This window comes from Sinocyclocheilus rhinocerous, unplaced genomic scaffold (genome assembly GCF_001515625.1).
Source record: "Sinocyclocheilus rhinocerous isolate Xijiao unplaced genomic scaffold, SAMN03320098_v1.1 scaffold228, whole genome shotgun sequence".
NCBI lineage: Eukaryota > Metazoa > Chordata > Actinopteri > Cypriniformes > Cyprinidae > Sinocyclocheilus > Sinocyclocheilus rhinocerous.
The window spans coordinates 625,277-640,188 of NW_015634565.1; the positions used below are offsets into that span (position 1 = coordinate 625,277).

Sequence of the window (14,912 nt, forward strand, 5' to 3'; positions counted from 1 at the left end):
AAGTCTCTTTTGCTCACCAAGGCTACATTTATTCAATTAAAAATACAGTAAAAACAGTAATATTGTGAAATATTTTAAATATTTAAAATAACAGTTTTCTATTTGAATATATTTTAAAATGTAATTTATTCCTGTGATGCAAAGCTGCATTTTCAGCATCATAACTCCAGTCTTCAGTGTAACATGATCCTTCAGAAAACATCAGAATATGGTAATTTGCTGCTTAAGAAACATTTCTGATTATTATCATTGTTGAAAACAGTTGTGCTGCTTCATAATTTTGTGGAAACCATTATACTTTTTTTATTTTATGAAAGCAACGTTTTTTGATGAAAATAACAAAATTAGTTTGAAACAGAAATCTTTTGTAATATTATAATTGTCTTTATTGTCACTTTTGATCAATTTAATGCATCCTTGATGAATAAAAGTATTAATTTCTTATTTCTTAAACATTTGAACAGTAGTGTATCATACTATGATATTTACAGTACATTGCACTCAAAAAAACTGCAAAGAATACCATGGTACAGTACAAGCCCAAACACATTGTGATACCATTTTACTCTGATATATACTATGGTACTCAATGATAACCATATTCAAATAGCAAGTTATTACCATGTGCATTGGTCATGCCATGGTCCTATACACATACTTTAATTAGACTTCAAAAATATCATGGTACTACCATGATACATGTTCAAAACTATGGTAATACCATGGTACTTTAACATATGCCATTGAAACAAATTACATCATATTCAAATACCATGGTACTACCATGCCGCATGTTCTAAAACCATAGTACTTTGATATACTATAGTACTGAATGATTCATATTCAATGTATTTACATAGTTCCCCAAGCACTTAAAAAGTCTCTTTTGCTCACCAAGGCTACATTTATTCAATTAAAAATACAGTAAAAACAGTAATATTGTGAAATATTTTAAATATTTAAAATAACAGTTTTCTATTTGAATATATTTTAAAATGTAATTTATTCCTGTGATGCAAAGCTGCATTTTCAGCATCATAACTCCAGTCTTCAGTGTAACATGATCCTTCAGAAAACATCAGAATATGGTAATTTGCTGCTTAAGAAACATTTCTGATTATTATCAATGTTGAAAACAGTTGTGCTGCTTCATAATTTTGTGGAAACCATTATACTTTTTTTTTTTTTATGAAAAAAAAATCATTTTTGATGAAAATAACAGCATTTGTTTGAAACAGAAATCTTTTGTAATATTATAATTGTCTTTATTGTCACTTTTGATCAATTTAATGCATCCTTGATGAATAAAAGTATTAATTTCTTATTTCTTAAACATTTGAACAGTAGTGTATCATACTCATACTATGATATTTACAGTACATTGCACTCAAAAAAACTGCAAAGAATACCATGGTACAGTACAAGCCCAAACACATTGTGATACCATTTTACTCTGATATATACTATGGTACTCAATGATAACCATATTCAAATAGCAAGTTATTACCATGTGCATTGGTCATGCCATGGTCCTATACACATACTTTAATTAGACTTCAAAAATATCATGGTACTACCATGATACATGTTCAAAACTATGGTAATACCATGGTACTTTAACATATGCCATTGAAACAAATTACATCATATTCAAATACCATGGTACTACCATGCCGCATGTTCTAAAACCATAGTACTTTGATATACTATAGTACTGAATGATTCATATTCAATGTATTTACATAGTTCCCCAAGCACTTAAACAAATACCTTAGCATGCCATGTACTTTTTCGTAAGCGCATGTTTTAGTAAACTCATTTAACAGCGATGTTACATGACATTTAGGACCTACATGCTTTTTGTTAAAAATAAACTAAACACATTTCAATTAACTAAACAAACCACCTAAACAATTGGCCTCTGTTTTGTTGTCATGACGACGGCGTGGCCCGACGGTACGAGCACGAGCTTGTTGTTGTTTCTCACATGGCGGTGCAGAATTGGAGCGCTGATGTCATGCACCATGTCTTATCTCTGTGCGTCAGGTCATTAGCTCAGACGCTAACTGTGGCCCATGATTCAACACTGGGCCGCTCATTCCTGCGGGCATGAACGAAATCAGACACGTTTGTTTTCACAAACCGCTGCCACACCGTTTCCAAGTGTCCATAAACGCGAACCATGGTATTGCGTGGTGCCTCCACATTATGACAGCTCATTATTTGCAAAATGCATTGTGAGTCTAAACACATGCAACTCTTCTCTTTCTGCTCACCCACATGTGGACTTCCTTCACAAACCTGAAATGTTTAGACAGACCCTAAAGTCCAGAGAGAATATTGAGTCACACAGGCTGATTTAAGACACCATCTCTGTCACTGACGACTTCAAAGCGCTGTAGCGCTGCCAGCCGACCCCTTACAGGAAACTTTTTACTTTTTTACATGTTAACTTTCTCAAAAGAACTCATTCTGTATGATTTATAAGCCTTTTGAAATATGGGGACATGGGGCAATGTCCTCATAAATCACCTTCTCCTTGTAATTCACAAACCTGAAATGTTTAGACAGACCCTAAAGTCCAGAGAGAATATTGAGTCACACAGGCTGATTTAAGACACCATCTCTGTCACTGACGACTTCAAAGCGCTGTAGCGCTGCCAGCCGGCTCCCGTGGGCCCCGTGTCAGAGGAAATCCTTCAGTAGGAAATGGAATCGCTAAGTGCAATCTGATGAAGCACTTCCTGAAAGCTGCCAGTACTCACAATGAAGTCAGAGACAAGCAAAGTTCTCAGTTGCATGGTCACCATGCACATAAACACAAATAAAACTAGATTGTGATACTTCCTGCAATATGGAATTGGAAAAGTGTTTTTTAAAATTGTTTTATCTATTTGCCAGGTGGTTTTTATTAGATCAAGTTAAAAAAAATCCCTCCCTCAAGTCTTTATATATGGCTTGAGTCCCTCCTTCAATGTTAATCTGAAGGATTTTTTAAAATCCAAAAATCATAAATCAACAAGGCAAAAGGGATGTCGTCACACTAAATGGGGTAAGTTGGCACAAAAAGAACCTGTTATAGGCTTCTCAGGTAAACTGAAACAGTAAAAAACAAATCATAACACAAAATAATGAACAAAAAAGAAAAAAGCGAAACGAAACACAAAAAACATACAGAAATAAAGTATCATATAACATATAACATATATATATATATATGTGTGTGTGTGTGTGTGTGCAGTTTTATACAGTTTATTATTTGCAATTTACATGTTTATATATATATATATATATATATATATATACACACACACCAATATATATTAAATATACACACACACATATATATTAAACACACACACAAATAACTATGTACGTATAGCAACAGGTTTACAAAAACCACCACTCAATTCTGCCATTAAAAGCATAATAACCATTCCTATATTGATGATAAACTAAAAATGGCATTTTTTAGAAGTACACAACATACCTTTTTGATATGGTCCCAAGTTACAGGTATCCGTTCACAGATGACTTTGTGTCAAAGTCAGCGAAGACTTCAAAAACGTATCAAAAGAAACGTCCACTTTAATGTCCGTCTGTTCCTGGAATAAACCATCACAAAGACGCTCCTTCTTGTGGTCCGGTCTTTACGTTGTCCTCTGTTCCTACTGAGACGGTCCGAGCACTAACAGTCTGTGAGAACTGTATTGTCCTCTATCCAAGTCTGAGCGAGCAGAATGACTGAGAAAAGAGAGAGAAAGAATGACCAATAAGAAGGGAGGCAGAGATGGCCAGATCTGGTTGATATGAATCCGGCTCACTTCTTTTGCCTATTCAAGGTCCTGGATGAGGGAAAGACGGTACGCAGAGACAGTTTAGAGCATCTGGAGAGACCCCTCACTCCTTTATGTCCTGACCCATGAAGCACTGTGTTGACTAAGAGCTAATTTTAACTCATGCGCTCAGTCTCTCGTAGCGTTTAGCAGCTGAGGGGGTTGAAACAGACGTCTGTGAACCCTGCTGACAGCTGGACCACGGTATTCTGCCAAATGAGGAAAAGACTGTCATAACTACCCGAGCAGTCAGTGGGATAGAAATGAACTTTCTGTGTTCAGGTAGATCAAACATTGGCGGCTGAAGGGAAAACAGTGTATGGACAAAAACTAATATTTGAGAGCATATCAGAGTGAATCTGTCAAGAACATATCCAGGTCACATTTCAGCCCATCTTTTGTAACATTATAAATGCCTTTACTGTCACTTTTCAATGTAATGCATCCTTGCTGAATAAAATAATTAACTTCTTTCAAAAACCAACCTTACTGACTATAATTTTCCAAATTTTGTTTCATGTGCATAAAACAAAATTTACCTCCTTATTCTTATTACTACAATGCAAAAATAAAATCTTAAAATAGGTATCATTCCATTAAAATGTTTTTGTTTTTCTTCTGATTTGGGGGTAAACTGTGTCTGTGACCAATACATGTTTTGTTTTTTTGTGAGATTCACTCCCTAAGCTGAAGCATGTGAACAAAAACAATAATCAAACACCTTTGACTACATAAAGCCTGCAGAATTAAGACACAGTTATTGCCTTTTTTTGGCAAAGTCTTGCAAAAGTGCCACAAGCGTGACAGCATGTCATGACGAACACTGACACACAAGTGTCAGAAATGTCACAGAGTCATTTAAACAGGCTTGTGTTTACAGCCCTGTTTCTATAAAGCTGTTTGGCAACAACACTTGTTGTCTTGCTTATGGTAACATGATAATACTATGCTATTCTTCATAGAACCATGCAAATAACAAATGGTATTTTGAGTGCAATGTAAATACCAAATGGTACATGAGTAATCATTCGTAATTTAAAAAAAATGGTATTACATCTGTACCTCATTACCATCACAGTACTTTTCTGTAAGTAAAGGCACAGAAATCTGAGTGAACTGTGATGCATAGAAGAGTGTGTTACCTGAATGAACTGTCAAGAAATGTCCAGAAAAAATGCAATATATTACAACCATGCACAGCATCGCGCACAGATGTAAATCTGTCAATCTTGGTCACGCGAATGCTCTTTTTCTGTCAATCTACAACACAAGACATCATAAACAACAACACAATGCTAGTTTACATCATCTTTAGCCCTGACTGTAGGCTGCACTGAAGAATTCCTGCATATTATTTCATTTTACAGAGTTATAATATGTAGATTAATGTACAGCAGTGAAACAGAACAGTCATTCATGAGATACAGAGCTCATTTGGACAGAGATTTCATTGTCATTTGGCTGACCATCCATTTAGAGTTAACAGTGTAAAACAGTGCACTCTACCGGCTGCTCTGACAAACAAAATACAAAAAGATTGTGTTTTTTATTTTGGAGTTATCAAATATCTAATTAGGCGTGGATTTGATTTTGACATTTTTGGGGACACGACAGCATGCATACATAATTTCACATACATAAACACATCTGGCTCTAAACCTCTCTTTTCTTTATTCAGAGCTGATCTAGACCAGCATAATGGAAACTATCCAAAGTTATTTTAATCCTATCAAAACTGTATCTCTATATTCATCCCATGTGTCCTCTTAAGATGTAAATTTATTACTTTTTTAACCTGGCAACACATCCCTTACAACAATTAACCATGGTTTAAAAAAAAACAACAACAACTCTGAAGTTCCGATCTGAATCAAAAGATTCACGAACCCGCTCCGAAGTTCCAATGATTCACGATCTGTGCTCCGAAGTTCCGATCTGAATCAAAAGATTCACGAACCCGCTCCGAAGTCCCACTCTGAATCAAATGATTCGTGATATGTGCTCTGAAATCCCGATCGAAAACAAATGATTTGCGATACCCGTTCCGAAGTCCCGATTTAAATAATGATCCGCGAACCATCATTTCAGATCGGGACTTCGAAGCGCGTATCACAAATATTTCAATTCGCGAAATGATTCGTGAACCCGCCCCGAAGTTCAGATATGAATCAAAAGATCAGTGAACTCGTTCCAAAGTTCCGATCTAATTCAAAAGATTTGCGAACCCGCTCCGAAGTCCCAATCTGAATCAAATAATTCACGATAAGTGCTCCAATGTCCCGATCTAATTCAAATGATTCGCGATACGCTCTCTCCGAAGTCCCAATCTAAATAATGATTCACAAACCCGCTCCTAAGTTCCGATCTAAATCAAACCATTCGCGATACGCGCTCCGAAGTTCCGAACTGAATCAAAAGATTCACAAACCCACTCCAAAGTTCCAATCTAAATTAAATGATTCACGATCCGTGCTCCAAAGTTCCGACATGACTCAAAAGATTCACAAACCCGCTCCAAAGTCCCGAACAGAATCAAATGATTTGTGATACGGGCTCTGAAATCCCAATCTAAAACAAATTATTTGTGATACCCGTTCCGAAGTCCAGATCTGAATAATGATTTGTGAACCATTATTTTAGATCGGGACTTAGAAGTGCGTATCACAAATCTAATTTGCGAAATGATTCGCAAACCCACTCTGAAGTTCCGATGTGAATCAAAAGATTTGTAAACCCGTTCCGAAGTTCCGATCTAAATCAAATGATTCATGAACCCGCTCCGAAGTCCCGATCTGAATCAAATGATTTGCGATACTTGCTTTGAAGTCCCAATCTCAATCAAATGATTCGCGATACGCGATCCAATTGGAGTGATTTGAAACAGTGAATCATTTTGCGATGCAATAGTTTAACTGATTCGTTTCGAAAAGCTCCGTTTCAAGGACGTACATTTCTAGCGTATTTACTTTAACTTCTTTGGTAATATCAGTGGTTTAAGATGTGGCCGAAATTACAACAACAGTGGTTTCACATACATTTAATGATAAAAATTATTACTAGGGACAATTTATAGTCACTGCAGGGAAATATCCCTAGTAACTTTTTATAACTCTTTCTTGTTTATTCTCATTTAATGAAAGAAGAACCTGAAGTGTACCTGAAGATGTCCATGTTTAAATCCTCCTCAGATGCCATCACCTCAAGCAACTGTTTATGTAAATAAATGAACTTTAAACACACTTTTACGTATTATAAAGTTAATTTAAGGAAACCTTCGTCTTTCACACTATCTCCCGTTGCCTCGCCGCTTCTTTTCTGTACTCTGATTGAATTATAACGAAAAAAACACGTCTGTCTATCTATATGACAATCACATTCACTATGGAGGCGTGTTCGAAATAAACTACATTTCCCAAGTCGGTCCGAGGCGTGCGGCGTGACGTCAGCGCGGCTGCTGTCAGTCAGACAAAGACAGTCAGTCAGTCAGTCAGGGCGAGTCTTCCTCACAACATCACATAAAATATCATCTTCATCGCCTGACAGAGCACATTAAATGATCTGCTGCGCTGATATTTTGTGTATTTTCCTCATTCCAGGTAAGAAATGTGATTTTATCCTTGAGGAGAGTCAGTTTTGTGCTGGCTCGTGCTAAGCTAACTAGCCGCCTGGATAATTCAGTTCGTTTTGTTTATGTTGTTAAAGCAAGCTTCGTGATTTAGTTTTAATCGACATATATATCTAGTTTAAATCTATATAGGCTTGTTTACATGTCTAGATAGTTTATATAGTAATATAACAGTCACTCAATTAGTTATGTAGCCAGTTTTCCTAGTGTGAAAGTGCTTAACTCGTGTATTTATTGGTGCATATTTGTCATATTTACTAATGAATATTCATAAACAATCATGTGAATAACTCGCTGAGATTTATTTGTTTATGCATGTGTTATTTTAAGCCCTTTTGTTGTCTGTTTGCAAAGGTCAGGACACAGATGAGTCATGCAAAACTTATTTTTGTTTATATAGGTTGAAATACCCCGTTTGTCTCATTTGAATTGTTATTTAATAAGTGCTTGTTTCATATATGTATGTTTATATTTCGTTTGCACGCTGGCGGTCTTTTTGGATATGCTGTTAGTTTTCATGCACAGAGATGATGGGCGTATATCTGTGCTTTTATCACTATCATATGACATGCATTAGGAAAAAAATACATATCTTAAAAACAAAGCCCCTTGATATGCAATGCATAGATGGAAATGAAGTTAAACTAAAGTGATTACATTAGGAAAAAAATACATATCTTAAAAACAAAGTCTGGGCTTTGAAGGTCAACCAAAGCCCCTTGATATGCAATGCATAGATGGAAATGAAGTTAAACTAAAGTGATTTGCTAATAATCATGTGTTTGCTGCATGGATTTGTTGTGATCTGCATTCATAACTTGAGTTTCCAGTATCTGTCAGAGGATGTGAGGAGCGTTCAGATGCATGGAAAAAGATTTCTTTCTTCTTTTTATGCACACTACCATTTATAGAAGCTCCTGGTGAAGTCTGTTGCAACACCTAAATAAGCAAGTAAGCTGTTAAAATGCATCTTGTCCCCGTTTCAGTGTATATTAAATTGCTGTGTTTTAGATATTGAAGGGTTTAAAGGTTAAATGTACACTTTTAAGTCATAAAACTTGTGGCAAACCATACCACTATAACCATTAATTAAATTAATAATTATTTACACAAAGTCTACTATAGCGTGCCGTGCACTACTGTTTTTATTGCTAGGTTTTGGAAACCAAACATGGAGAACATTGTAAAAACAGCCAAAATATTGGAATGTCAAGTTTTAATAGTGCAAAAAACCATCAGACACATTTTCCATCCTGCTAAATTCAGTCTAATTTTGCGTTTCACGATGACCCCGTCTCCATAAGCAGTAGTTATTAAATGAAAAGAAGAAGGGTGCATGGATTCTAATGTGGATTATTATTTAAAGCTCTCAGTGAACTCATTTGACTTGTGTGGATGCAGTCAGATGAGCTGATGCACGTGTGCATGCGGTGCAGGACTGCACCCTTGACTTGCAGTCTCTGCAGCTGTGCCCTCATAAAGAGCCCTGCAGTGAACGCCTGCAGTATTTAATGCCACATGATCACTAATGCAGCAGGGCTTATGGGTGAGACCCTCTGTGCATGTTAAGAGATGTCAGAGGAGGATCGCATGCATGACAAAAGACAGCGACAGCGTTTTGTATCTTTCATCGCACACACAATTTCTGCCTCAGTCAAAAGCCTCGCGGTGATATATTTTTAGAAACCCACAGCGGCTGCCATGTTCCTATCACAGACTTTTATAAGGATCATCTGAGATCTAAGTGGAAGCAATTATGCTGTACAAGAGCTCGCTGAGCCCTTTTTTTAGCGGCGAGTGCTTTGGCTCCAGCGGTGTAAGGTTAACGGTTAACTTGTGTAAATATAATAGGTCTGGTATAATGGAAAACCCCAAACCAGTGAGGAATTTCACAGCAAATAAGCTGTGATACTGGGATGGTTAAGTTAGAAGAGTTGTTGCCACAAGGCCGCTGTGTTGCCAGTCTTTCCCATTCATTTTTGCTGTAACAAAGCTAAAATAAAGATTATTAATAGTCAAGCATCGCTGTTATTATTGCTCAAAATAGCTGTTTTACATGCAGTTCAAGTGAGAAGAACATGGTTAAAATGTAACCTGGTTGGCTAGTCATCTATTACTACCTGGTATTAGTATGACTATGCGTAACCATTAGCTTAATATAAAACCATGTGCTCTAGATTAGAAGGTTAAACAAAGCATGCTCCGTATTTGCATTCTGCGCTTTAATCTGGAGTTACATAAACTCCATCCATCATTGGGTGGTATGGTTTCCTTGACAACAGCGACAGTAATTGCTCGTGCTTGTTGATGAAAGCCGTCTTGGATAAACAGAATTTTAAGTAGGTCAGATGAATCCTGCTTTTATCATCATAACTCGGCTGCCATGAGATGGCGGAGCACTTGAAATTATGATAATTCCTTCGTTTGTCGTAGGATCTAAGTCTTGACATGTTTGAGTTAATTCCGGGTTTGTTCCTTCCTACTATTCTTATAAGCTGTGCACAGTAAGTAAATGTACAACCTGTGTCCCACAATGCAACGCACTGGACATTCTGTTGACAATGTGACACAGTTCCAGACTAAAAACAAATGACTATTAAACTAAGCTGTTAACTTAGTATAAGCTCTGAACAGTTCAGTAAGCAAGTCATTGAATTGATTCAAACCATATAAACATTAACTAATGCATTTGAGAATCATTTGTGAATCAGTTTTTTTTTTAAAGACAACCAGTCTTTTATTAAGGAGCGTCAGTGATTTATTAAAGAGTACCAGTCTCAAAAGTAATTTAAGTGTTTGTTGTTGCATTGTGCAAATGTGCTGAATTGCAGTGCACTGACTTAAACTCTTAAGATTTTATTGAATAATGACTCCTCAATCATGGCAATTAGATGTTAAAGAATATTTATACAAAATATGCTTATAAAGTTGCAAATTGTATATAATAATAACAGCAAGCCCTGAGATGAATGAATCAAAAGCAAAAACACCCATTATTTTTAACATTTTTACTCACAGTTTGTGGGGAATTCTTAGGTTTTTGTTTTACTAGTGGTTGGTTGGTCAATATTGTGTGTTCTTTTTAATGACACTTATATTTAAAATCTTTATTACATATATATTTTATAATATTATAATAAAGTTGCAAATCTTATACAACAACATTTTTATTTTATTAACTTTTTATATTTTGTTTTATTTAAATATGCTTATAAAGTTGCAAATTGTATATAATAATAACAGCAAGCCCTGAGATGAATGAATCAAAAGCAAAAACACCCATTATTTTTAACATTTTTACTCACTGTTTGTGGGGAATTCTTAGGTTTTTGTTTTACTAGTGGTTGGTTGGTCAATATTGTGTGTTCTTTTTAATGACACTTATATTTAAAATCTTTATTACATATATATTTTATAATATTATAATAAAGTTGCAAATCTTATACAACAACATTTTTATTTTATTAACTTTTTATATTTTGTTTTATTTTATGAACTAGAAGCAACATCATCCATATATATATATATATATATATACACACACACACACACACACACACTTTAATATATCAAGTATAAACCTGAGTTGAAATGTTGAAGAACAACTGAAATATTTATTGTTGCATACTGTTGTTATACTTCCTTTTTTAAATAGTAGGGACTGTACACAGTACTGTGCAGCATCTTTATATTTGTTTTACTAGTTTGTGACCATTTTAGTAGCATTGTGGAGCCCTGAGATGAATGAACCAGAATGCTTAGTTGTTGTCAGTATGCAAACTGTCTGTTCTCAATGTAGCATCTGTTTGTTTCTTCTCACAGCAGCCATTGATGCACATGTGATTGATGTTCCATAACGTTTTCTTCTGTGTCCCATCAGAATGTCTCACTACACAGATGAGCCACGCTTCACCATCGAACAGATCGACCTGCTGCAGAGACTGCGGCATACAGGTATGACCAAACCCGAGATCGTGCACGCACTGGACACCCTGGAGCGACTCGACCGTGAGCACGGGGACAAGTTCAGCCGGCGCGGCCCGTCGGACTCCAACGCCACCAACAGCACCACCTCCAGCACTACACCCACCTCAAATAACACTAGCAACGCCACCATGGCGACCTCCTCCACCACCTCCACAGCAACGCAAACGCAGTTCCACGGTAATTTATCGCCGTCGCCCAGCAACAGTTACGCCACGTCTCCACCCGCCGTCTTACCCTCGCCGGTCTCTCTGGTTGCCATGGCGCAGAATGGGCGGGACGCTTTGGCGGCGACGCCCAATGGGAAGCTGTCGCCAAACCGTTACCCGGTGAACAGTGCGGCGGCCGTGAGATCGTATGGGCTGGAGGGGTCAGAGGAGGACCTGGATATAGACGACAAGGTGGAGGAGCTCATGAGGTCAGTCAGTCAGGGTTATTATAGTTAACTACAGCTAAAAATACTAACTATTAGAAAATGTTCATTACTTGAAATAGTAGAAATGTAAACTGAAATGAAAAATAATAAAATATAAAATTTTCAGCTAGCACCATTCTCATTTTTATTTAGTGTAACTTGATTTATTAAAATAACAAATACTAAAACTGAAATAAAAATTAATAAAAACGGTTTAGACAAAAACACAAGAACTAGCCTAATAAAAATGACAAAAACACAACAAAATTATTAAAAAACAAAGTTGATATGATTTATTGCACTCAATCAATCACTCAGTCATGCAACATTTTGAAATAATGTGCCAACAATGTTGTATATTAACATTCAAAATATTTGTTGCATACTGTTGTAGTTCCTTTTTTAATAATAGGGAGTATACAGTATGTACTGCACTTTATTTTTTATGTTTTTTTTTTTACTAGTGGTTGACCAATATTTTAAAAGGCAGTTAGATTGTAAGTAATATTACATACATTTATTATTTTTATAAATTGCAATTTTAATAATAATTTTTAATATTGTTTTATTTATTCATTTATTTATTTTTACATACATGTGCAACCATTTTAGTTTAGAAGTCTGGAGCCCTGAGATGATGAAAAAAAAGATGCAAACTTATTTTATGTAAGCTAATTATGTAATATGTAAGCCAAAGAAACATTTCTAATTTTCCTGCAATTTAATTGGATGTAATAAAATGACTAACACTTAAATAAAAATTTATAAAAACTATAGACTTTTTTTTTTTTTTTTGAAAACAGAAAAAACAAACAAACAAAAAAAATCAAAATATAAAAAAAAAATCTCACTGTTGTGGGTCAAAGGTAAAAGCCGATTCAAACTCTAAAAAACTCTAAAAATTAAACTCTCTAAACCTGTCCTGAATTTAGCGTTGGTGGTGTGTGGTTGGGTATACCGGTTGTAAGCAGGGTCATTTTGCTCTGAGACTTTCTGCGATGAGTTTGATAACTGAATCTTCACAGACGTCATGTTGTGGTGTTGAATTGCAGCTGTCATGTTTGCGTCCTGTGATGTGTGCAGGCGAGACGGCACCCTGGTGAAGGAGGAAATCAAAGCCTTTCTGGGCAACAGACGCATCTCACAGGCCGTGGTGGCTCAGGTCACAGGTCAGTCCCTCATCACCCTATTACCCCAATTCATAAAACATCTATCATGTTCAATCAATCGGCAGCAATCATTACAGAAATGCACAATGTAAGTCTATGGGGCAGGACATAGTACTGTAATAAACATAAAAATACACACTGTGCAAGAAACATGCTTCGTACAGTTGTCTGGCCATAACTGCGTCAAGTTTGCACACTGTTTAGTCATATTTGCACATGTTTTTAATTTTTTAAATTGCTGGAACAATCAGTTATCTGCAAAAATACATACCCAGTTTTTCAAGGTTGTGTCTGTTGCTAGAGCAGCAAAGAAGGTTAATTCCAACATTTACCAATACATTTTGAAATTTAAAGTGGTATCTGTTAACATTAGTTAATACACTAGGTAGGTATAATGAATGTATTCATATTTATATATATTTCAATGAAAAATGATGGTTTTCATGGTTCATTCATTACTGAATACGATAATTTGCATACATTATCAGAAAAGAAATCTGAACATTAAATAAAGCCAGGTTCAAAATTGTTTCTTATTCCTTTGTTCTTTTTTTTTTTTTTTATGTAAGTCTATGGGGCAGGACATAGTACTGTAATAAACATAAAAATACACACTGTGCAAGAAACATGCTTCGTACAGTTGTCTGGCCATAACTGCGTCAAGTTTGCACACTGTTTAGTCATATTTGCACATGTTTTTAAGTTTTTTAATTGCTGGAACAATCAGTTATCTGCAAAAATACATACCCAGTTTTTCAAGGTTGTGTCTGTTGCTAGAGCAGCAAAGAAGGTTAGTTCCAACATTTACCAATACATTTTGAAATTTAAAGTGGTATCTGTTAACATTAGTTAATACACTAGGTAGGTATAATGAATGTATTCATATTTATATATATTTCAATGAAAAATGATGGTACATTTTCATGGTTCATTACTGAATACGATAATTTGCATACATTATCAGAAAAGAAATCTGAACATTAAATAAAGCCAGGTTCAAAATTGTTTCTTATTCCTTTGTTCTTTTTTTTTTTTTTTGTATATATTAGAGTTAAAGGTTTTTACAGATGGGATTTTTTTATCACTACATAAATCAGAAAATACAACAGCCATAAAAAAGGGAATAAAATGTTAAATATATATCAGTCAAATGATATAGTAACAAACCCCTCTGTAATAAACCTTCAGAATATAGTTATGAACAAAATGGTAAAATTTGGTCTAAGTGCTACTGACTAGTGCTACCACTAATCTGAAAGAAGACATGTTATGGAAGCAAAATAGACCAAACCTCAAAATTGACTAGTGCCTGAGAAAAAAAAAAAAGGAAAAAAAATAACTACAAGCAGCAATTACGGGGCCAAGCACTACAGAAGCAAGCATCAGACCAACTGCAGCAATGAGTAATTAAAACCATTTAAAGATTATTTTAGTCAAAATGGCAGAAAAATCATAAATACAAACACTAGTAATATGATTGATTGGTTTATCACTTCTGACCAATAGGTGGCGCTGTTATCAAATATATGTGGTGTGTTCTGTGTGAGGTGACAATGGCACACACAAAGTTTGGTGTCAATATGCCAAAGCTTTGCAGAGATACAGCCTCAGAGTAATTTTGGCATCATACCTCAAATTTGTAGCGGCGCTATACAAAAACGGTTTTGTCTATCGACGCGAAATCCATAACTTTTTGCAAGCATGGTCTGAAGATGATTTGAGTCAAATTTGGTGAAAATCAGACCAACGGTCTAGGAGAAGTTAGAAAAAATATGTTTTCAACATAAATGAAAATGGTGGACAGAAAGTTCTGCCGACTATGGTAAAATTGGTATCTGAGGTATCATGACCCAAGGAATGTTTCGAGACCAGTTTGTTTACAA

General features: G+C 35.5%; 2 protein-coding genes across 7 annotated transcripts in view; one reads left to right on the forward strand and one right to left on the reverse strand.

Annotated features, from left to right (window-relative positions):
• Nucleotides 1-3,904, reverse strand: part of LOC107745896 (filamin-A-interacting protein 1-like) — a 33,049-nt gene extending 29,145 nt beyond the window's left edge. For 2 of the 3 annotated variants that reach the window (XM_016559932.1, XM_016559930.1), the window contains exon 1: nt 3,491-3,765. The gene's annotated coding sequence lies outside the window, so the exon portion shown is untranslated. Of the gene's footprint in view, nt 1-3,490; nt 3,766-3,824 lie in introns of those variants that run through there. The other variant, XM_016559931.1, reaches the window with a different exon arrangement.
• Nucleotides 3,905-7,292: 3,388 nt separating this feature from the next.
• The window catches only part of LOC107745897 (homeobox-containing protein 1-like), an 18,561-nt gene continuing 10,941 nt past the window's right edge, over nt 7,293-14,912 (forward strand). For 3 of the 4 annotated variants that reach the window (XM_016559933.1, XM_016559935.1, XM_016559936.1), the window contains exons 1-3: nt 7,293-7,432; nt 11,342-11,863; nt 12,944-13,029. In XM_016559933.1, coding sequence (XP_016415419.1) covers nt 11,343-11,863; nt 12,944-13,029 — 607 coding nt within the window. In that variant the 5' untranslated portion in view covers nt 7,293-7,432; nt 11,342. Of the gene's footprint in view, nt 7,433-8,225; nt 8,413-11,341; nt 11,864-12,943; nt 13,030-14,912 lie in introns of those variants that run through there. The other variant, XM_016559934.1, reaches the window with a different exon arrangement.